Source organism: Pithys albifrons, chromosome 16, assembly GCF_047495875.1.
Source record: "Pithys albifrons albifrons isolate INPA30051 chromosome 16, PitAlb_v1, whole genome shotgun sequence".
In the NCBI taxonomy this organism is placed as follows: Eukaryota; Metazoa; Chordata; class Aves; order Passeriformes; family Thamnophilidae; genus Pithys; species Pithys albifrons.
In genome coordinates, this window is record NC_092473.1 from 14,289,400 (window position 1) to 14,312,583 (window position 23,184).

At 49.6% G+C, this 23,184-nt stretch overlaps 3 protein-coding genes across 12 annotated transcripts in view; 1 reads left to right on the forward strand and 2 right to left on the reverse strand.

Annotated features, from left to right (window-relative positions):
• Positions 1-5,281, forward strand: part of MPRIP (myosin phosphatase Rho interacting protein) — a 77,393-nt gene extending 72,112 nt beyond the window's left edge. For 6 of the 9 annotated variants that reach the window (XM_071570804.1, XM_071570805.1, XM_071570811.1 and 3 more), the window contains one exon: positions 315-5,281. In XM_071570804.1, coding sequence (XP_071426905.1) covers positions 315-386 — 72 coding nt within the window. In that variant the 3' untranslated portion in view covers positions 387-5,281. The remainder of the gene's footprint in view (positions 1-314) is intronic. The other 3 variants (XM_071570806.1, XM_071570807.1, XM_071570813.1) reach the window with 1 other exon arrangement.
• A 1,883-nt stretch (positions 5,282-7,164) lies between these two features.
• On the reverse strand, positions 7,165-9,263 carry PLD6 (phospholipase D family member 6). Its single transcript, XM_071571106.1, has 2 exons — positions 8,688-9,263; positions 7,165-8,619 (listed from the first exon to the last, which is right to left on the reverse strand). Exons 1-2 carry the CDS (start codon positions 9,208-9,210, stop codon positions 8,381-8,383), a joined length of 762 nt encoding a protein of 253 aa, XP_071427207.1. The 5' UTR covers positions 9,211-9,263; the 3' UTR covers positions 7,165-8,380.
• A 1,787-nt stretch (positions 9,264-11,050) lies between these two features.
• On the reverse strand, positions 11,051-22,488 carry FLCN (folliculin). 2 transcript variants are annotated; one of them, XM_071571357.1, is made up of 12 exons: positions 22,402-22,488; positions 20,686-20,964; positions 19,420-19,566; positions 18,539-18,760; positions 17,780-17,940; positions 16,968-17,059; positions 16,080-16,270; positions 15,579-15,692; positions 15,083-15,206; positions 14,695-14,826; positions 13,330-13,435; positions 11,051-12,570 (listed from the first exon to the last, which is right to left on the reverse strand). In XM_071571357.1, the coding sequence occupies exons 2-12, from the start codon at positions 20,932-20,934 to the stop codon at positions 12,369-12,371; spliced, it is 1,740 nt and encodes a 579-aa protein (XP_071427458.1). In that variant the 5' UTR covers positions 20,935-20,964; positions 22,402-22,488; the 3' UTR covers positions 11,051-12,368. The 2 variants fall into 2 exon arrangements, with proteins under 2 accessions (XP_071427458.1, XP_071427457.1); XM_071571356.1 differs by lacking the exon at positions 22,402-22,488 and adding an exon at positions 22,209-22,281.
• Positions 22,489-23,184: the final 696 nt, after the last annotated feature.

Sequence of the window (23,184 nt, forward strand, 5' to 3'; positions counted from 1 at the left end):
CCAGCTCGGCCCAGCTGTGACCCCCAGGCCCCAGGGGTCATTTCCAAGTCAGCTAATCCCGCTTGCAGCATGGTGTGTGCCTCTCATTCGCTTCTGGTCCGTCGCCTGGGTCATTGCAATCTCACCCTCTCTCTAGGCACCATCCGCCAGTAACCGCCCTCCATAACCGTGTGTTTTCTCTCAGCATGTCCCACTAATCTCTCAGCCACGGAGCCCATCCCTGCGCTGCCAGTCTCCTCTGCCCGAGCACCGCTCCCTCTCTGTGTGCCCGGCGCCCACCCCATCCCACACTCTCTGTCTTTTCTTTCTCCCAGAGTCTGAAGGAAGGCCTGACTGTGCAAGAACGCCTGAAGCTTTTTGAATCCAGGGACTTGAAGAAAGACTAGTTCTCCCCGCTCCGCTTGACCACGCGCACCTCCCAGCTTGAGGCAGCACAGCACCAGCACCGTTTGTCTCTCGTTCCTTACGACTGTCCTTTTGCTGTCGTTCGTCTTGAGGCTCCCGACGGGACCCGGCGCCGCGGGGGTGCCCCCGCCATCCCCTCGCCTCCCCGGCTCCTTTCCCTGCTTGTGAGATGCTCCAGAGACTCCTGAGTGAGAGAGAAAGAGAGAGGAAGGGATTGGAATGGGGTTTTTCCCCCCTCTCTTCGGCGCTTTGTAGGAGAATCCTTTCTTTACTGTAAACCATTACACTAAGTGTCAGTATTAAGGCTCAGTAGCCTGTTAATAAGCTATAGCTCTGTCGTGCCGGCCGCTCTGGTGCACGAGCAGGGCCTGGGTGGTGCCGGCCACACCGAGCTCTTACTGCTGTCTAGAGACCCAGTGCTCAGAGCACGCCAGGAGCCTGATCTAATCATTGATCTCGACTGCATTACTTGCACCTACAAGGGGGGAAAGCCGGGGGAAGCTGTCGGGGAGCGCGAGTCTGTGCCGGCGCGCGCAGCCTGGAGGTACAACACTGACATCTTGCTGGAGAAGGATACAAGAAGTGATTCTCCTGCCCCGTGACTGTGCCGTATCCTGAATGTAGGTGCCACCGAAGCCTGGCAAGCTTTGGTGGCTGCCCAGGTGGTTTTGGATAGGGAGCTGCAGCTACTGAAGTGCACCAAGTCTGCCCCGTCGGCGTGTCCTCGCTCCCGTCTCGCTGGTGGTCGGAGTTGGTGTTCCAGGGGCTGAGCTGTAAGATCACTTTCTTGCCTCTGTTAGATCAAGCCCAGCACTCTCTTTTTTTGCTGTTACTCCCTTCCTCTCATTGAGTCCCGTGTATCCCAGGGTCTGTGCGCATGTGAAACTCCCTTTTCCTAGTCAAAGGAAAGTAGAGTAGAAAGTAGAGCCAATATTGACTGAAAATGCACAGTGCTCAATGCGTATAATGCTCCTTTTTTATCAGCTTCTTGAATTCAACTCTTCTTGTCAGCAGGGCAGCTCCTATTTTAATTCTTTAATCTTTTCCTGAAATAAAAATCTCAAAACCAGTATATGCTTCAGACCTTCTCAGTCCTAATAGCTTTTGTATTTAAAATACAGGATTTAGCATAATGAGGCCAATTAATGGAAACAAACTGAAAGTGAGTTGAGGAGCTGGTAGCACTAGATGGTCGCAACCAGCTGAGCAGAGGCTTCCTAGAAGAAGCCTGTGCTGTTTTGCAGCAGCTGCCCAGGTGTGGGGGCTTCATCCCAGGCTAAACTTCAAGATGTCACCTGGAAAGCCCTCAGGTCCTGCCTCGCCCGTCGCCAGGGCTGAAGGAGCACTCCAGCACTTTGGCTGCCCAGCCCTGTTTAGATGCCAAGAAACCTGCACCACATCAGGCTGGGATATTAAAGGCACATCCTTGGCCTTCACCTGGAGCAAAGATTCCTCTTGTTCTTCGAGCACTTATCACTGGTTGAGGCAGCTCTGGCTCCTTCCCTGCTGATTTTGGGTCCGTCAGGCAGTACCAGCACAGCTCTCAGAGCACCACAGGGCTGGTGGTCCTGCCATGGTGGACCATCAGAGTCGCCCTCATCCTCCCACTCAGAGCAGCATCCCTGTTCCAGCCACCAGACCCTATTCTGCAGGAGACAGTGTCATCAAAACATGGTGTGAATCAGGCTCTTGTCCAGCTTGTGTGGCCTTGCATGGCCAAGTGCTTGTCTTGGAACCTCCCAGAGCACTCGTGGAGCACCTGGCAGCACTCTGGTCCTGCCCCTGGGCCACCTTGCAGTGGGCAGGGCACGTACAGGGACACTGCTATGATGCTCTGTGTGCCTGGCTGTGCCGGGAAGTCCTGGAGATGGGAGCAGGGTAGGAAATAATGCTCAGCCCCTCGGATACAAAGCCTTTTCCTCGTCAGCAGGCACGTGCCCTCTGAGATGTTTCAATGTGCAGCTGCTCACTCTGATCCATAATGTGAGCATTGGAGGACCCAGGAGCCTTCCCAGCCATGACCCACCAGGACCACCTCTCCAAGCAGCTGCTGCAGGACCCTGAGCTGCTCCCTGTACTGGGTTTGCTTTCACCCATGTCAGTGGCTGCCTTAGTCATTCAATCCTTTTGTGGAAGAATGTGGGCTGTGGGCCCAAGATTGCTTATTACCAGCTGCTTGTCTTCATGATGGGAGTCCAAATTGGGGACCCCCAATATGAAAATGGTCACCTTAGAGCTGTCCTGGGGCTGTGGAAACACCTGCTCCCACCACACTGAGCTGGGAATGGCCATCTAAAGCATAGACAACATGGTAAACACATGTGTGTTGGTCATGCCTTAGCAAGGGCTTTTTATAGCCATGGCTTGGGGTCCTGCTTCCCTTCCAGCTGAGGAGAACCAAATGCACTCCCTGACTTAGCCTTCCCAAGTTCAGCCTTCTCTGAGTCAAGTACAGGTGTTGTGCTTAGAAATCCACTTTTGGAGGAAGAGGGGCCTTTGTCCCTGGCTGTGTGCAGGTTTCTCTCTCTTTTTCTCCCTGACAGCATCTTGCACTTCATCCCTGGCTGCTCTGGGTCCGTGGTGAGCTGTGCTCTCCAGCAGAGGCTGTGGGTGCAGGATGGATGTGGGGTGGCATGTAGGCCCTGTCATTGTCATTGCTCTTCCCTTACAAGATGCCACTGGCTCTGGGAGAACACCTTCTCTTTGTCCTCTTCTCTTAAGACTTGTAGTGGGACTTTGCCCTCTTTAGCCAACAGAGCAGAACATGCTGGTCTCCTTCTTGCCATGTGGACCTTGACCCTTCTTACATCCCCCAGCAAATCCTGCTTTTCCTTCGGATGCTTCACTGGCTCAGGAGCCCTAATTCCAAGCGTGAGGACTGGCACTTCCATACCTTGCTGTTTGCATTGGCTTGGTGGGGTGTGGGGGGCACAGGATGGACCCTCTGATGAGGATTGTGAGGCTCCCCATGGAGGGAAGTTTTCTGCTGTACACTTGCTCATACCAAAAAATCCTCTCTTAGTGGCAGCTTAGTGTCCTGTTTGGGACTAGGTATTGAGCCTAGTTAGAGCACTGGATTTCCTTGCCAGGAAGCTCCTGCTTCCAGGCTTATTTCTTAATGTAGAGACCAGCTGGGCAAGTGGAGGGCACACATGAAGTGGATCATCCCCAGCTTTTGACTCAGCATCTGTAAATACATTAACATGATTTTCTTTTTTTAAAAAAGGGTTGAGGTTGGGCAGCAAGACACTGCATGTGTTGGCAAAGCTTTGCTGAAGACAGGGAGGGTCCAGAGCTGCCCTTTCCGTGTGGTGCTCTAGCCCTTAATCACCCTGTGAAGAGAGGCTGGTGGGGGATATTCTTATTTATACACATATAAAAATATTACTGCTGGTTAGTGGGGGGAGAAGCAGCCCAGGAACACTTGTACAGCTTTTCCTCCTTTCCTATAGACATGTCCCTGGGCTAAGCAAGAGATTATGGAAACTTCTGAGCCACTTTTGTAAGTTCTTCACCCAAGGCACTGCACTGAACCTCTCCAGAGAGGCACTGCCAGGGATCCAGCAGCATCAGGAATTAAGTTGGATTTTCTTCTCTCTTTCCACTATTTTTTTATTTTGTTGTATAGAAAATGTCAGTCCTCATATCATCCCCCTCCCTCTTCTAGGGGCTCCCTGAAACATCTGTAAAAGGGTTTGAATTAAGGATTACTCAGACTGTGTAATCAGCTCCCAGAAATCAGCTGCTCAGAGGTTCCCTATTGGGGAAATTTTATTTAATCCATATTGGCCTGGACCTTCAAATTGTTGGCAAAGCAAAACAGACAAGTTTGCTGGAAAAAAAACCTCAAAACATCCTGGCACTAACTACATGTGTAGCTGAAATAAAATGTGTTGGCTGGCAAGAGAACAACCCCAGGGAACAGGGAGAACAACCACAGGGAACATGGTGTGCAGGGATGGAGGGAGCAGCCACCACTGTCAGGGCTTCAGTGATGTTTAATAAGCCAAATTAATCAATCTTATTGCTGAATTTGTGGGTTTAAAATACTTCTCACTAAACCAGGGGGTCTTTAATGAACATGGTGGTGGTGGTCAGTAAAAAAGGCAGAACCTGCAGCACCAATAACAGCCAAAAACTGAAATTTTCCTGCAGAGAGCAGTGCTTGAGAATAAGGTGGGGAGAAGTGAGCAACAAAGCCAGCTGGAAAGCTTATTAGTCATAGCAATGGTCCTTAGTTATCCTCTTCCTTCTTCCTGCTCCAGGCTTCATCCGTCTTTTGGGATTAATCAGTGGCTATTTAAATAGGAAAGTGTGTGGGCAACTGCTGCTTTTTGCATCACTCCACACTATTGATAGCACTGACATGGGAGGCTTAGGAAAAGTCAAGTGCAATGAAGGCACAGCCATCTGCTCATCAGCTCCAAGTAATCTGATTTTTCCTGAGTAAACTTTTCCTCCCACTGACACCATCTCCCCTGACCTGGACTGAATCCTTCTTTAAATGTTGCCTTTCTTTGCCTACATATTAAAAAAAAAGAAGCAAATTGTGTTCATCAAAACCAGAATTGTTTAGAATTGGTGCTGACTTGCAAACCAGAAAAGTTCCTTTTATTTTTCTGTACCAGAGAACTGGGCTGCAGTATTGGTGTTACCCCCTCACATTGGAAAATAATGTCATTTTTGTACTGACTCTGGATGTCATTTCCACAAGACCTTTGCATTTTTTCCTGGTTCACATACTCTGTTTGTTGTGGACACTCAAGCACACACATGCTCGCTGTAGCTTGCCTTTGCTCTGTAATTTTTTCCCCTTTTTTAAGGAAAAAAAGGTTTGTTATCTTAAAAAAAAAAGTAATTTAAAATCTGTACAGCATTCCAAGCACGCAGTGTAAATATTTATTCCTCAGCAATTAAGGGAGGATTCTCATGTGACTGAGTTGTGGGGTTGATTTTTAAATCTTGTCCCAGCAGAGGTTCCACATGAGGGTTGGGAAAGGAGCAATGAGTGTAAATGTGTCCAACCCACCCTGTCTTCCCTGGGAAACCATTTCTTTGGGGGGTTTTAGGTCTGTGATAAATATCTTTTCAAACTTTTTCTGCTGATCTGCACCTTTAGTTTTTAAGGTACCTGTCCAAAGATTGTGTACAGTCCATTTGACCACTGTAACCTACTTTGCTATAAATTTGGGTTATTTTTTTCCACTCAGAGCACTCAATAATCTTGTGTTTGATGGTGCCATCGACACTGTGCATGTGCAGAGTGTTACCTGTGGTTATGAAGGGCAGCAACAGCTCCTTGGTGAGACACAGCTGTCCTTGCACAGTCACCTGGGGCTGGCACAGTGAGCACAGCCAGCCCCTGATTTGGGAGGCACTTCCTTGTGCAGCACATTTGGGGTGCTCTTGGAGTTTCCAAGGGATCCAGAGCCCCCAGTGCACAGACTGACCCCCCAGAGCAGCGTGGCAGTGCAGTGGAACTTCAAACACAGCTGTCACTACAACCACTGAGTTCAATGAACGTGATCCTGTGGTACAAACCACTTCTTACTGGAGGATCCAATGTGCTGCTGCAGAGCAGGGAGCACCAGGCTGGGAACAACGTGGGCCTGCCTGGCCTCTGTGTGAGGCTGCTAAAGGACAGAGAGGGTGTGGGATTTACCAGAGAAACCTGATGAGCCACACAAGTTGGGACCAACTGGACTAACCCAGCTGAACTCGTAAATAATGGGTGCAGTTACCATTGTTTTCTTCATGCTTTCTTCACCCTGTGTGCAGGATGACAGGAACACTCACTGTTTGTTCTAGACAGTAAAGCATGTAAAGTACTAGAGACTATGGTAAGTAGAAAGCAGATGCTCTGGCTTTGGCCCATGTCCACCCTCCTGGGACCTGGAGTTCTGTGTGGCTTAAGAGTTTAAAGAACCATTTGAAAGGATAGAGGTTTGTGGGGAGAGAAGGAAGCTCTGCAAGGCTGTGGGTGGTGTCTGACCAGGCTGTTCAGGTACTAATGGTCAGTGCTCACCACCCTGTGGAAAACACCTTTGCCTTGGTTGTTCCTGAGTGCAGCTTTACCCCACGACTGAGCCATAACTAGGGGAGACCCACTCTGGGTTAAACCTGCACACTGTGCTCTGCCACCCGTACCTGGAAATGGTATTGTGAGCAAGGAGGGTGCAAGGGTAATTTCTGAGTCCTTTCTGTGATGAGGTGATGCAGCAGCCAGTCCCCCACCCCAGCCTGTGGCGGCCGAGCAGCAAAGTGGCACCAGGGGCAGCAGTGCCCGGGGGGTGCTGGGGCTGCATCCTCTGCCCTCCCACACGGGGATTTCCCCTCTGCAAAGGGGAAGGCTGTGGGAGGCCCCTGTTTCTTAGTGTGTGTGAGTTCCTCTCTCCTTCCCTTCTCCATTCCACTCCCAGTTTATTTCAGTGCTTTTTTAAGAGCCACCATTCCCAGTTAGCACTCACTGTAATAGACACATCATTTTTTCTCACAGTATTTATTCCTTACAAAACCCTGTGTGGCATGGTAGGCTCCCCTGGATGTAGCTGACCATTTTTACTTTGTAAATATAATTACCTAACTTTACATTAACTATATGGTAATAAACTATTTTTGCACCACCCTTTGCATGCCGTGTGTGAGGTGTTTCTTTCAGAAAGAAGGAAGAACAGGGCAGAGGCCAGAGCCTGAAAATGGAGCAGCTGTTTGCTTTTATAGTCACACTTCACAAAGGAAACACAACAGGCAGCATTTTAATAAGCAGTAATATATTTAAAGTAGTTTAAATCTCGTGTTGTTGAATGGGATTTCCTGGACAATGACCTTCCTCAGGTGCTTACGTGGTTGCTACACCCACAGATAACATCATGTTCTTTCCTCCATACAGACTTTCTCAGACAGAACAGATCTACAATCTGCATCCTAAGTAACACACCTGAGGATCTACAGGAATTGCAGTGTAAAAACCAGAGGAAGATGCTGAGGTTTTCTGTGTAAATGGTTTATTTAGCAGTGCCAATCACAGCACTGCTGGCAAAAAAACTCGCAACAGAATATCAAAAAATGTCTCAAAAAGGTTAAGGCACTTCCTATTCAGTGTGAAACAATTCTTACACAGTCTCTGTGTAGAGTTTGAAATCATTGGTTTTACACCAGTTTTGTTCCACCTCCCTCCCCTTGCTGTCCCAGCACAGGTGAGGTCACTGACCCAGACCAGGACAGTGTCCCAACACCTCAGTGAACCAGGATCTCCAGACCTCTCCTGAACTGGGTGACCCAACTCCAGCCATGTCTGCTCTCCAGACAGACTGACTGATCCCAGAGAACAGTTTTCTCTCATTTCCTTCCAGACTTCCCTACACTTCCTTGCTGGAAGATGAGCTGTCATGACTATCTGTGCTCATTCTTTTAAGCTCTGCTGAGCTTTAACCAAAGGAAACATATACACAATAAAACTTAGAAATTTATGTGCATTTCCCACAAATTTCCTTGTACAAACTTTCAACTAATGCCAACAAGAAATGTAACTTAGGTGCTTAATCTATACAGACTCTGACTGCTGTACGTCTCTAACCTCTCCTTTAGTTGCTGGTGCAGAGGAGCCACTGGCCTACAATTCCATTTGCAGTATCCCAAGTTGGAAAATGTTCCTTTTACCACTAAAACACCTGCCCAGCACTGTATGAATATACCCTGACAGCACCAGGGCACAGCAACGAGTCTGCACAAAGTTTTAATGCCTATGAATGCAGCTCTATCACTGTCATTGTCACCAAACAACTCACCAAACAGCTGGGCCATTCCCTCTAGCACGGGAATGACCCATGGCAGGGGATCTGTGGCATTTTAGGGCAGTGAGCACTTCTCTGGAGTTTACCCAAGCTGCACACAGATAAGTAGAACAATGTCTACACATAACAATAAATTCGTGGGTGTTATCCAAGTGCTCCACCAGCCCTGTAAAGCAGCTCAATCACTTACTGCCTTTGGGAAAAATGTAATTGGTGGGATTGTACTCTTCCCACATCCTTTCAAACTCCTCCAGAAAAGGCTTCACACACTCGGCGTCGTCCACGACCAGCACGTTCTCCCTGTTGCTCTGGATGGCCTGGCTGGTCCAGTTGAGAGAGCCCGTGATGAGTATCCTCCGGTCCACGATGGCGAACTTGTGGTGCATGTACCCGGTGTGCTGGTCATGGCGCACCTGGATCCCTACAAAGACACGGCAGGGGTTGAGGGCCGGCCGAGCCTTCCCCCGCTCCCGGGGCCGCCCCGCTCACCGTCCTGGCGCAGGCGGCCGATCTGCGAGCCCTGCAGCCCCATGCACTCCGCGTCGGTGACGAGGCGGACGCGAACCCCGCGGCGGTGCAGGAGGTGGACGGCGCGGGCGAGCAGCGGGCAGGAGAAGGAGAAGATGCAGAGGTCAAGGGAGCGGCGGGCGGAGAGGAGGCGGCGCACGAGGCGGCTCAGCGAGGTGTCGGCCCTTGGCAGGGGGCACGGGCAGGGCCGGGCGGGTGAGGCCTCGGCCAGCAGCGCCTCGAGGCAGCAGGGCTGGCACGGGAAGAACAGCACCTCGCGGACCGGCCGCGGCCGCCGCCACGCCGCCACCGCCACCACCAGAGCCGCCGCCGCCACGGCGAGAGCCGCGCCCTGCGGCGACCCGACCGCCCACATCCCCCAGGGCCACCGTCCGCTTGCCCGGGAACCGCCCCGGTATCCCCCGGGAACGGGCCCCGTATCCCTGGGACCGCCTCCTACGTCCCCAGGAACGGCCCCAGCATCCCTCGGGACCGCCCCCCGCATTCCTCGGACCGCCTCCCTTATCCACTGAGACCGCCCTACGCATTCCTGGGACCGCCTCCTGCATCCACCGGGACCGCCTCCCCACCCCCGGGACCGCCCCCCGCATCCCCCCGTATCCCCGTGCGCAATCGCGGGACCGATGGGAGCAGCTCCATGGAGGAGCTGTAGCCGCCTGGGCCGAGGCAGAGCCAGAGCCAGAGCCAGAGCCAGAGCCAGAGCCAGAGCCAGAGCCAGAGCCGTCCCCATCCAGCGAACCCTCGCACACCGAGCCCTCTCCGCACACCTGATCCTTCCTCACACCCCGAACCCTTCCCTGAGTAACGGGCCCTTCCCGTAACACCGAACCAAACACGGCCCCATGTGCTGCAGATGTGCCACAGAGCCTTTAATCACAGAATGGTTTGGGTTAGAAGGGACTTTAAGGATCATCCAGTTCCACTGCCCTGCCATGGCCAGGGACACCTTCCAATAGACCAAGCCCCATCCAACCTGGTCTTGGACATTTCCAGGGATGGGGCAGCCACAGCTTCTCTGGACAAGCCGTGCCAGCCACTCCCAACCCTCACAGGGAGAAATTTCTTCCCAATATCCCATCTAACCCTGCACTCTGGCAGTGGGAAGCCATTACCCCTTGTCCTGTCCCTCCATCCCTTGTCCCAAGTCCCTCTCCAGCTCTCCTGGAGCCCCTTTAGGCACTGGAAGGGGCTCTCAGGTCTCTCTGGATCCTTCTCCAGGTGAACCCCCCCATCTTTCCCAGCCTGCCTCCAGAGCAGAGGGGTCCAGCCCTTGGACCATCTCTGTGGCCTCCTCTAGACTTGCTCCAGCAGCTCCACATCCTTCTGGTGTTGGGAGCACCAGAGCTGGACACAGTACCCCAGGTAGGGTCTCACAAGGGCAGGATAGAGGGGGACAATCACCTGCCTCAACCTGCTGGATCCTGCCCAGCTGAGGGGCCAGGGGTGACAGCACTGGTGCAAAAAGGCTTTGTCTGTAACTGCCCCCAGCAGTGACCCAGCCTGGCCCTCTGGCACTCGCTGCTCCCACGTTGCTCCCAGGCACACTCTGCTCGGCCAGGCAGAAAGGGAAATCACACTGGAATAAAGAATTATCCTGCCTTAATCAGTTTGTCTCCAAGGCGTATCGTTTGGAGGGGAGGAGGGTGGTGAGAGATGTCTGCAGACATGACTTCTTGTTAATTAAGCTGTGCACATTCCAGCCATCGCTGACGGCAAAGGGAGCACCCGCGGCCTCACCGAGCTGCGGGAACTTGCCCAGACAGTTCTTTGGTAAGCCCACACATAGATGTGTTCTGGCAGCCAGGAACATCTGGGTTATGTGCTCACTGACTTAGCAGCTCTCCCCCTTCTTTCCTGTGGACATTCTGTAAGCATTAAGTTGGTGGTTTCCTTGCCCTGGCTCAGTGATGATGTTATCCAGAGTCTGGGTGTCCATGACAGCAGGATGGAGATGGATTGGCATTGCATATCACTCACCAAGCACAAGGAAGAAACAGCAGCCTCAGCCTTGACCTTGTGACCACCTTTTTGCTGTTTTGGAAGAATTCCCCACATAAGGTTTTGCTGTTGGATTGCTTCAGAGAGCTGTTTTTTTAAAAGATAAAACCAGTTCAGCAATTGAGCAAGTCTAAATGCCAAGTAATGTCTCACCTGCTGGGTGACAGATCTCTGAATTGCACCAGAATAGTTTTCAAGTACAAAATAAAGAAGACCAGGTCAGTCTACAAGAAACTAATGCAAACAGCATTAAGAGGAAAAAGACTATTAAATTCTGTAGGTTAGATCAAGGTTAAGATGCAGGAATTCTGTGGATCAACTGCTGCTTCCCCCACCACAACACACACACACACACACACACACACACACACTGCAAATTAACACAAAAACAGGCTTTGTTCATTTTACAAAAATAGCTCTTGTGAGATTTAATGCCTGTCTCCATTTTACAGATGTTCCAGACAAAAATCAACCTGCATATTTTATATATAAGAACAGAATTCGTGAAGTTGGAACATCCTCTCTGAGCTTGAATGAGGGTAGAAGGTCACCTGGGTAAAACCTGCCTTTAGCTAGTTCAAAATGTCTATGGTAATGTCAAGTTTTCCCAATAATGATCCAGAAAAACAAAAAAAAAAAGACATAAATCCCAGACTTCACAACAGAAACAGTGACTCCTTACAGTACAGATAAGGAATATCTGTTTAGGTAATTAAAAAATGCACCAATGTTTCCATGAACTATTAAGCAAAAATGGCTACTATAGAGTTATATAAGGGAGCACCTACAGGTTGAATCTCTTCTGCTTAACTTAATTAGGAAGCTAAAAAACTACTTCTGAAGACAGAAGAACTCCAGAACCTTATCCTGGTGAGGGTATCTTCATGACTTCATGGAAGTTCAGCAACCACAGGCAAAACAAGGCAAGTATTTTACCCTCTGAGAGGCAAGCAGGCTGCATTTTGAGACTTCTTATTGTACAATTCACCCTCCCAGACAAGATTTCCAAAGCAAATGCTGAAACCATCTCAAGTTAAGATATAAATAAATAAAGAGGAGTGACAGGACTCCAGTGGGATATCCTGACTTATGCTACAGCAGAAAACAGTCTCTTAAATCTGAGCATAGAAGTGGTTTGAAATAATTTACATGTGATCCGTACCCTGTGATGTGTCTCTTATTTTTGGTTCTTGTTCTCTCAGGCATTTAGGAGATTTTTGTGGGATTTGGTGAGATTAACCATATCCACTCCCAGGTGTTCTGGATGTTGTCACAGGTATCCAAGTCTTGCCAAGGAATCTAAAACTGAGGTCTGCTGCCACACCAAAATGCTTAACGAGGACAGGATGGGATTTTAATTAATTCCCTCTGATTCTTGGAGCGTTGCTGCGTTTTAGTCTTGAGTGTGCAGGCCTAGATTGAGAGTTGAGTGTCAGGACAGAGAGCAGCACTGTGTGTTAGCACTTATTAGTCCAGTCTCACAGCAATTAGAAAAGACTCAAGTCACTCTTCAAGTTGGTTTGAGGATCAGGAGGACAGTGCTGGGGCTGCACTTTCCACCCAAAGCACGTGCTGCAGGCTCAGCAGAGGTAACTCAGGGTTCCCTGCCCTTCTCTGAAGGCAGCAGGGCAGGTTGGGCACCGTTTAATTTCGGGACTCTGAGGACGTTGGGCTGCGAACTGTTGACATCAGGTGGGACTTGTAGGTCTTGCTCAGGCCTGTCATCCAGAACTTGAGGAGCTTGACATTGTCCTCCTCTGCAGCTCCCAGAATGCTCAGCAGTTTTTGGGTATCCTCCTTGGGTCTGCTGTCCACTTTGGTGAATTTAAAGAGGACTTTCACTTTGCTGCAGAAACAAGAGACTGCTGTCACTATTCAATGGATTCAAACAGGGAACAAGCAGGAACTGGAGTTTCTCTTGGCACCTACTGCCAGTAAATATTAATAAAAGCTTCAACCAGTGTTTTATAAAAACTGTTCTCATGCTCTGATGAAGAAGGGGGATTAGTTGGAGAGATGACTCATTTTTAGTGGTAATAAGCATATTTCTAGTTTGTTTTTTTCATTCAGTGGAAAGTACAATTAATTGTGACAACTGGGAATCTCCCTGGGAGACACATCCAGTGTCCACCTGACCTTCAGGTAAATTCACAAAATCGTGATGTTCCACGAATTATTTCACATGACTGACTGGTCTTCCTTTACAGCTACTTCACCTTTGAAATGCAGTGCCTGCAGGCACAGCCCTGCCATCTGTCTGGCCTGTCACCTGTGCTGGGACACGGCTGCACTGACAGGCACTGAGGGATTTGCATACTTAATCCTCCTCAGGAAGGTGAGGCAGACAGGTGTTGTCATGCAGGTAACCTACAGATGTGTGAACTGAGGCATAAAGGTTAAGAACTGCTGAAAGCAAAAAGGAGAGTTAGGACTAGAGCAGAAAAATTCTGATATTTTGAACTCCTGACTTCATTTACTCCTGTAAATCCAGCTACTGCCTGACTACAGCAGAAGTACCTGACCCCAAGTCTGGCCTGCACTCTGCTGTAACTGTCCAGGATTGGTGCCAGAGCTGCTTCTCTGAAAGCATCACAGCTGTACTTACTTCATCCACTCCTCCTTCAGGCAAACAAGGCACTGATCCACAACATCTACAGAGAGGTTCTGGTTGGTCAGGGCAGCTTCGATCTTGTTCAAGATTGTTGGGCCAACTATGGGAGCAGAAAGAGGGGGAAAGGGTGAGCAGGAGGACACACAAGCTAAACATTACCTGCTTACACCTTTACTACTGACTGTTAAATATACCCCCAGTGGCCTGTCTGGACTTCATTTCCATGAAGAGGAGCTAAAGGTCATCCCACTAGAAAAACATCTGACCCAAGAAGCAAAATGGAATTTAGTGAAGGATCCTGGGACGTGCAAACAGTTCCAGGGCCCTTGTTTTCTTCAGACCCACTTTTAAAACGCTGCTTAAATTTTGTTGTTTCCTTATCAAAAGCTCATTATAAACATAAGGCTATAAAAAATCTTCATGCTTTGTACAATATACAAATGTGTATTTAAAAATATAAACCCTCAATTCTGAAGTCTCCACTTACTCTTGATTTAATGTTCCTCTTGTTAAGGGCAGGTCCAGGATACTTGGTGCAAAAATAAACCAACAACCAACCCAAGGACCTGGACCACGTTTTGGAATTCCCTAGGAAGCTTTTTTTACCAGCAGTCCATGGCCTGCTAAGTTTGATGCTGTGGTGGAAAAAACACATTTCAGTGACTATTTTTGTCCAGAAGCTTCTGGACATGCCTTTGATTGGATGGAATTATACTGTAATTATACACGTGGGATCTACAACAGGAAGAAAACCATGGAGAGAGTCTCTGCTTTGCATCTGTATCTTCAGGGGACAGAGCAGGAAGGATGAACAATCTGCCATGTCTTTTGAGACACTCAGTGAGGACAATTCATCTAAATTAAGACTTCCCAGAAAACACAAGAGTGATGGACACATCTGGGTGCAAGTGTCCAAGTACTTGGCCAAAGCAGGTAAAAAAGTCTGGGTATTTCTTTATCAGTCACACTTGTCTATCAAGTGGAACATGGGGGATGAGTAAGGTCAACCTTGTAAGTTAAACTTTGTCAAAATAAACACACAAGTAATCCACAACAGAAAGTGTTAACTGTGGGTCACAGAATTTCCCTACAATTATTTCTGTACCCATGTTACAGAATCCATTTCTCATTTATGAAAATTAATAAGCAAAATGCTGATCTGCTAAAGCAAATTCTGTATAATTAAACAGTCTGTTGTGAACTTCACCTCAAATACCAACACCTCAGTTGTAAACTGACCTGGCTTTCTACTTAGATTTCCTTAAGGGTCAGTACATGAACAGCACAAAAACCAGTTAAAGATCAAGATGCTCTTTCAGTCTCAGTGACACAGGTTTTTTCTACTTTCAAATGACCCACCTCGATCTGCTGCAACAGGGCTACCACTGGAGACAACAAACTCGTACTTGTTGAGGGACTGCTCATCTTCAAACAGAGTTGGGTAGAGACTGGAGCGGGTGGCAGCACGGACTTCCACCAGGACTGCAAACTCTAGAGCAACAGGAGCCCAAAAGAGCATGAACTGTGCTAGCCCAGACTGTAAAATACAGCTACAGACCCTGCTATAATCAGTGCTTAAAGAAGGTGTTGTGTCTGTGAACCACTGAGCAGGCAAGGACACAGAAACAACAAAATGAAGTGGCACAAGTTTTAGTTCACACAACCAATAGTTATTAAAAAAATATTAATCTGGTGTCCTTTAATGTAAGATGCAAGCAAAGGAGAGGGTTTTGCAGCAGGTTCTTACCAGATGATAGGATGTGGGGTGGGATTTGGACATGTGGGCTCAGCCCCAGGAAGTTACACCGATAGGCCTCTTCATACTGGTCACTGTAGGGGATGATCCGCACACACCCGATGGGCAGCATCGTCTGCAGAGGGAGCAAACATGTCCAGAGAAACACTGCAACTAAATGAGTAAAGTACAGTTTTCTCCCTGACTTCCAGGGCCAGCCAAGAGCTGGAGCACTGCTCAGGGAGATGCTCCTGATTTGGGGGATCAAATTATCCTACTCAGTTTGAAAGACCATGCAGTTGCTGAGGACAAGCAAGACAAAGGTTGATGAGTTTTCATTTGGTGCATGTTTTAAGGTTTTTTTGGTGGTTGTTTTTTTCAAAGCCACTTAGTTTAGAATATATTCTTCACAAGATTACATGTCAGAGACAGGTCACTATGAAGTCTGGACTAGTAAAGAAATACATGTAAAAATATGCAGCCAGGAAACAAAGGAAAAAGTTTCTACCTGTAGCACGTCAAAGGCAGACTGGACAAGATCCCTATCTCGAGCTTTCCAGATGACCTGGTTCCCCATCAGAACATGCCAAGCCAGCATTCGGAATGCTGATGCCCCAAGAACCTGAAAAAGAACCCCAAACCATTCTGCATTGGTTATGAAAATGAGTGAAATGTCCAGTCTGCCCTGTCAAAAACATGGCTGACAAGTAGGACAACAGCTTTGGAGATGCTGCACAACCTCTGTATTAAATTACTGTCACTGCTCTGGGGAAGAAGAGCAGAACTTGAGTGAAATCATATGACCCCATCCCACATGACTGATGATCACTAGAGGCCCACGTGATCCCTGAGTAAGGGAGTGTCCCCAGAGTTCACAGCATGTTACTGGCTGGCCAGACACTGTGCTGAGCACAGAACCAGGAAAGAAGTGCAGATGGCAGGAAATAAATGTATCTTTTCAAAAAACATTATCAGGAGCACAGTTTGTGAATTCAGCATCCTCTCTTACCTGTCTCATGTGCCTGAGAGAGCGAAAGACAGACAACCTTCTGTGAGCTACGTTCCAGCTGTTGCAGTCTGGCATCAGAGATGTTTCAGGTGAGCATTTTGACAGTTCCTGCCCTTCCACAACATCTGGCTGGGAAGAAGGCTTCTCTTCTTCCTCAGAACCGTCCCAGCCCTCTGACTCTTCTTTCAGATCTAGGAAAAAAAAAGGCAGAATGGTCATATAAATTGCTGCTCTCTAGGAATGGAAACAGTCTCCAAAGTGCCCACATGCTGCAGCCATGTGATTTTGGCTGTACGTGGGAAGACACAGCCCAGATTAAATAACTGAAAGCACTGGCAGCAGCACAGACACACCTAAAGGTTAATGTTAATTCAGGTAAAAGATAACCACTGAAGGGTCAAGAAGGAATTTTCATCTTCTACAGAACACAGAGTCACATCTTTTGACCAGCTATGTGGTCTCTATTTAATTTTAAAGGTTATGACCAAAGCTTTAGTCTAAATAGGTTAATAAAAGAATTCAATGCAAGTAAAAGATCCTTTAATTTCAAAGAGTTTGCAGAAAAAGAAGGAAGAAGTCTATATGCTGTGACTGCAAATTCCTCTGGCTGGAGAGGTTCATTGGAAGGGCCAGCACAGCCAGAGAGAACAATAATCATGATGATGCAACACTCCTACTCAAGTGACAAACACCACAGGCTGCCTGCAGAGAGCCTTTGAGGCGCCTGGATTCACATTCCTGTCAGAGTCATCTCCAGATGACAGAGCATCAGCTGCCACTGAGACTACCACGAAGGTAGAGCTGATGAGATGCTGTGCTTGCAGTGCTGATCAGAGAACACAAACCATTCTCAGAGGGTCTTTCCAGCTCTGGAAACCTCTATCTCACCTGCCAGTTTTTCCATCTGAACAAGGGTGTCCTCTGTGGGTGCTCCCTCCAGCAGCTTCTCTGTAAGTCGGCTACCACAAGCTTTCAGAAGCCTGGAGACAGGGAAAGAAAGAGCAGCAGTGTTTATGCAGGCTGCTTGTTAGGTGCAAAAATCCACTAAGCAAGCTGGTGCCATGAGCTCAACAAAAAACCCAACCACTAACCACTCTGTGTTTCCTCCAGCACATCCCTGTGCTTTCCTCAGTGTGGAACTATCAACACATCTTATAATTGCTGCCATGCAAAGTCACCCAGATCCCATCACTTTGCAACTTCTTTGTGCAACATGCTTATCCTTCATCCAAATCACATGCCAGTGTTGCAACCCTCTCTGTGGCATCTTGCCAGGGAAGTTTAACGAGCCAGTCAGGCACTGGAGCAACTGGACTCCCATAGAGCCAAATGGCTGCACCTCCCACACTGCTGATCACAAACCACGGGCACTTCCAGGGGAACCACCATGGTAGTCAATTCAAGGTACAACACACTGGGAGCAGGAGCATCTTTTACTCCTTTCTTCCACACTTTCACACTGCAAAACCTTTCCATCTACAGAGAAATTGGGTGCCACATTAGTTTTACTTCACAGCAAAAACAGTCTTTTGTCCTAAATGCATCACTGTTGGCTCCTTCCTATTCAGACATTATGTAGCCAAGTTCAATTTATTACCTGAAGAAGAAAACGCACACAAACACTCAATCACACTTCCATCCTTTCAGAATGTGGCAGTATTCTCCTCAGGAAGGAGCTGCAGAAGCACCAGTGGCCTCACCAAGCAAAGGAGGTGTGCAGACACGCCCACAGGTTCTCGTCGTTGGTCAGGGACGTCAAGGAGCGGGCGGCGTTCCCGTTCCGCTGGTGCAGGAAGGGAGTGAAGGCCGTGTTCATGCGCTGGGCACGCTGAGGGCACCCATACTGCTCTGCCTCAAACACCTGCACACACAGGAAGGGCACTGTCACACTGGAACAGATTAAATGTTTACACAGAGCCAAAAACACACAGCAAAAATACCAGCTGAAAAGGGTGTGTCACACACACTCATCCAGTTATGGGAAAACAGAGAAGGGACATCTCATTCTTAGGTTGACTAAAATTATCATTAAGTCACACTTGTGCTCCAAAATCACTGTCCTTCACAGCTTGTTACTTAAATTTCTAACACAGCTATTGTCTACTAGGTCTCTGAAAAGCACTGCCTGTTTAAAATGACAAATGCATCCTGTTCCTTCCCTCCTACACCCCCAGATACAGAATCCTGGAATTGTTTAGGTTGGAAAGGACCTTAAAGACCATCGTGTTCCATCCCACTGCCAGGGGCAGGGACACCTTTCACTAGACTAGGTTGCTTCAAGCCCCATCTAACCTGGCCTTGAACCCTTCCAGGGATGGGGATATGCACCATCCTCTTGTTCCTTGTGTGAGCCTTAATGACTACCCTGGCATGAGCTGGATCAGCTTTCTGACTCAGCTCTCAGTCAGCCATCATGTTTCGCTGCTGCTGAGTCAAAGGGACTCTCTGCACCAACCCACCTTCAGTGCTTTGCCTTGAAGCTCATCAATGATGCCTCTAATTTTTCCCAACAAGAAAGGCCAGGAGTTGATGAGGTAAATTCGGTCCATCATGATAGTGATGATGCTGTACCAGCGCTGGAAACCTCGAGCCAGGCTGTCTTTGATAAAGAAGGTGTGGCTGAACACAAACCCATGCTGTTCATCTCCAAAAAAAATGGGACCCTCACGCCCTGGGCAGACCTGAAAGGAAGGGACACATTAAAGTAGTTCAACACATCACACAGTAAAAAACTGAACACCTTCCTGCACTTTCACACACACCTGGTGAATAAATGAAGCCCTTTTCAGGCTACTATCCAAAAGAGTGGTTAAACAGCCCTCCAGAGGTACCCTACAAACAGTACAAAACCTTAAATTTAATTGTATTTTATGAATTCAGATCCATTTGACTACAACACTGAGAGTCCAAAAGGGATTTTGCTGATCCTGACACAGTAATGCTCATTAATCTGTAAGGTTTACCCTTCAATTCTATGAGATGATGAACGTTAATGGTCTATGAAGACCAATTATTTCTTGGCACTCAACAACAGATCCACATGTTTTTACAAAAACAGTTTATCTTAGAAAGAAAAACAATAAACACAAGGAACAAGAGCAAGAAAGGGATATTTTTAGTCTCATGAGGTAAGAGGAAGGAACCCTCGAGGTTATCAAAAATCAACCTTACAAATTACCACCAATTCTGGACTGAATCCAGACTTCTTTGCCTGTCCTTCCACCTCATTCCCTCCTTGTTTCAGGCCGTCCAGAGCAGCCAGGATCAGCAAAGCAGTATCCTGGATTTGAAAGCACAGAGAAGGCCACAGACAGGTCTGTCCCTGCTGCCCAGGGCTCACCTCACAGCTGAGGCTGCGCACGCAGGCCTGGCGCACGATGCTGAACAGCTGCGGGTGGTTCGGGTGCTGGTGACTGACGTACTTGATGGAGGTTTCTTTGTCGTGGCTGACGTACCCGGGGTGTCCTCCTGCAAGAGAGCGGCACCCCTGAAGGCAGAGAGGCAAATACAGCCATAAATGAGAGTGCAGTTCTTCAGGCTTCCAAAGACTCCTGAATATTCCCCTAAAACCACTGGGAAATGTTACTTACACATATAAATAGGAGCATAACTACTTAGAGGACAAGAAATGAAGGTCAGGGTCAGGATCTGAGTCCACCTCCTCACACAGAACTCTGTGATATACTTCCTCAGCTCTCATGCTCATTTTCCACTATTTAATTTCATTGTGAAGTTGGTGCTTACTCTACAAGTGGTAAAATTCAGTTACAGCAGCTGTGAAACCAAGTGACCAAACAAAACTGGCCATAACTGAAGGAAAAGTGAGATACCTCAGAGCAAATATTAATAGAAGGCAAGTATGAGCATCACAGAACCATGGAATGGTTTAGGTTGGAAGGGACCTTAAAGACCACTTCATTCCAACCTCCCACTACGGGCAGGGACACCTTCCACTATCCCAGGATGCTCCAAGCCCTGTCCAACCTGGCCTTGAACACTTCCATGGATGGGGCAGTCACAGCTTCTCTGGGCAACATCACCACCCTCATAGGGAAGAATTTCTTCCTTATATCTACCCTGAATTCCCCCTCTTTCAGTTTGAACCATGACTACAGTCCCTCTCTGAATTCCCTCTAGGCCCCTGCAGATCCTGGAAGGCTGCTGGGAGACTTCCACACAGCCTCTCTTCTCCAGGCTGAACATTCCTGAATGACTGAGAATATATATTTCATCTATTGTTTTAATTGGTTTTGCATTATTTTCTGTTTCCTAATCAATACTGCTCTTAAAATTATTATTAATAAATTATCTGCCCTAACCTAACAAAGTAAACACTCTTCAAGGATGACAAAAGCATTTCTCAGACACAACAGAATCACAGATCACAGGGTTTAAAAAGACCTCAAGACAAAGGTCTATGTACCCAACAATAGCTCCTTCATTCTCTTGTTACGGATCATTACAGTTTACAAGGACTGGGGGATTTTCTGGCACTACAATCACACACAAAAAAGTGAAATTCAGAGGGATTTTTGTCTCAAAATAACTCAATTAGAGAATCCCTGAGCCCTTCAGTCAATGTCCACACGCAGGTCTCCACACTTGCCTCACACATGTCTGACTTCTTCGGCCCTGGGCTGCTGGAGTCGGCGCTGGCGCCTTCGGCCGGGCTGTGCGAGCGGATCCGGCTGCTCATCTGGATCCCACCCTCCTCCTCCTCCACCTGCTCATTCTGCCCAGAGATGTCCCCGCTGCCGGTGCCCTGGGGCAGAGGTGAGTGCAGCACCTCGGTGCAGAACAGGGTGCGAGGGCCGTGGAGCTCACAGAAGTGGCAGAGGGCAACAATGGCATTCATAGTGAGGGCTCAGCACACCTGCCAGGCCTCCTGCAGGGAGGGAGAGAACACACAACATCAGCACACGGGGTATTACAGCACCTCCTAGGTCTGAGCGGTGCCAGTCCTGCCCTGCATCTCTCCATGAGCAGCTGGCTTTAAGCTTAGCCTAAGGGACCAGCCTGATCACAGAATAGTCTTTTAGGTTGGAAAAGATCACAGAATCATAGAATCGATTGGGTTGGAAAAGACCTCTGAGATCATCAAGTCCAACCCTTGATCCAACTCCAGTCCCTTTACCAGATCATGGCACTCAGTGCCATGGCCAATCTCACAGAATCATAGAATAGATTGGGTTGGATCTCCAGGATCACCAAGCCCAACTTGTGACCAATCACCACCTTGCCAAACAGACCATGGTACTGAGTGCCATGTCCAATCATTCCTCGAACCCTTCCAGGAATGGGGTCTCTGCTGATCCAGGACCAACATTCCATGCCCCAGTGGGATGGGATTTGAGCAGCCTGACCCCCCATATGTGGGTCCCTGTTGCTCAGCCAGGACACCTCATGCTCCATAGGGGTGGGATGGAGTTGGACTGACCCCTCACGCCCAGACACCTTTGGCCTTACAGGGGCAGGTTCACAGAATCCCAGAATGGTTTGGGTTGGAAGGGACCTCAAAGATCAACTCATTCCACCCCCTGCCATGGGCAGGGACACCTCCCACTATCCCAGGTTACTCCAAGCCCCGTCCAACCTGGACTTGGATACTTCCAGTGGTGGAGCAACCACAGTTCCTCTGGGCAACCTGTGCCAGGGCCTCCCCACCCTCACAAGGGAGAATTTCCTCCAAACATTTAATCTAAACCTACTTTTTTCCAATTTGAACACGTTCCCCCTTGTTTTGTCACTCCAGGCCCTTGTAAATAGTCTTGCCTCCTCTTTCCTATAAATTCCCTTCAGGTTCTGGAAGGCCACAATTAGGTCACGCCGAGCCTTCCCTTCTCCAGGCTGAACAATCCCAATTCTCCCAGCTTTTCCTCCCAGGAGAAGTGCTCCATGCTCTGATCAGCTTGGTGCCTCCTCTGCTCAAGGCTGAGGTCTCACAGACCAGGTCCCCCTGCCCGGAACCTCAGGCCAGGCCGGGCTGGTCCTGCTGAGCGCCCGAGGACCCGAACGCCTCAGGCCCTCCCGGACCGGGGCCGGCCTGGCATGCAGGGCCCGCTGCCGGTTCCCCGTGCAGGTTCCCGTGCCGGCTCCCGTGCCCGCCCCTCGTCCCCCGTCCCCGCTCACCGCGGTCCCCCCGGCCCGGCCCCGCCGTGTCCGCGGGCGCCTGACACGGACTGACCCACCGGCCGTACCACCGCCACCGCCAGCCGGGGGGGACAAGGGAAGACAGCTCCCCACCCGCCCGCCGGCCGCCGCCAAGGAGCGCCGAGAAGACATAGCAGAAAGCGGGAGAGAGGGATGAGGATCCCGTTCTTACCGCGGGACCGAGCCGGGCCTTCCCGTCGCCCTCACGAGGGTCCCTCACACACCCCCGATGCAGCAGTGGCACGGCCCAGGGCCGCCCTGTCCACAGGGATCGGGCGGAGCCATTACCTCAAGAGCGGGGAGGAACGAGGAGGTCCGGAGGCACCTCCTTCCCTCCCGCGCTGCGCCCCTGCCCCGCTGTCACAGCGTGGAACGCGGACAGTGCTGTCCGGTCACCGGGGAGCCCAGGGGGAACGATCCTCCGGCTGCGACCCGCGGGGGCCGCACCGGGATCGGGCCGTGCTCCCCCCGCGGGGTGGTGCGGGCCGCGCGGCGGGTCACGTGACCGACCGGAGGGGACCCGGGCGGAGCCCTTGAGGGGACCCCGACAGGAACCGGGAATAGAACCGGGACCTGGAATAGAACCGGGACACGGCGGGGACGGGGTTTTGGCTACCGGACTGCCGAGCCTCGCCCCCGGCCGCTACAGAGCCTCTTTCCCCCTTTGTGTCCCCTCCGCCTCCCAGGGCGGTGCCGTGCTCTCCGCAGCCTCTTCATCGCCACAGATTTGGCACACTGGCAGCACCCACCCTGTGTTCTAATTCTTTAAATTGCTTGAAATGTAAGATTAGGGCAGGTAAAGGCTTCAAAGCCTTGTGTTCTCCCAGCTTATAAAGCAGCTCTGTCGAGGTGTTCACACAGGTACAGCCCAGGAAGGGCAGGGAACCCAAGTTAACCTGTTAAGGTTCTTCACTACGGACCCTTCACGCCATTATAGTCCAGTTTCTCTTCAGGG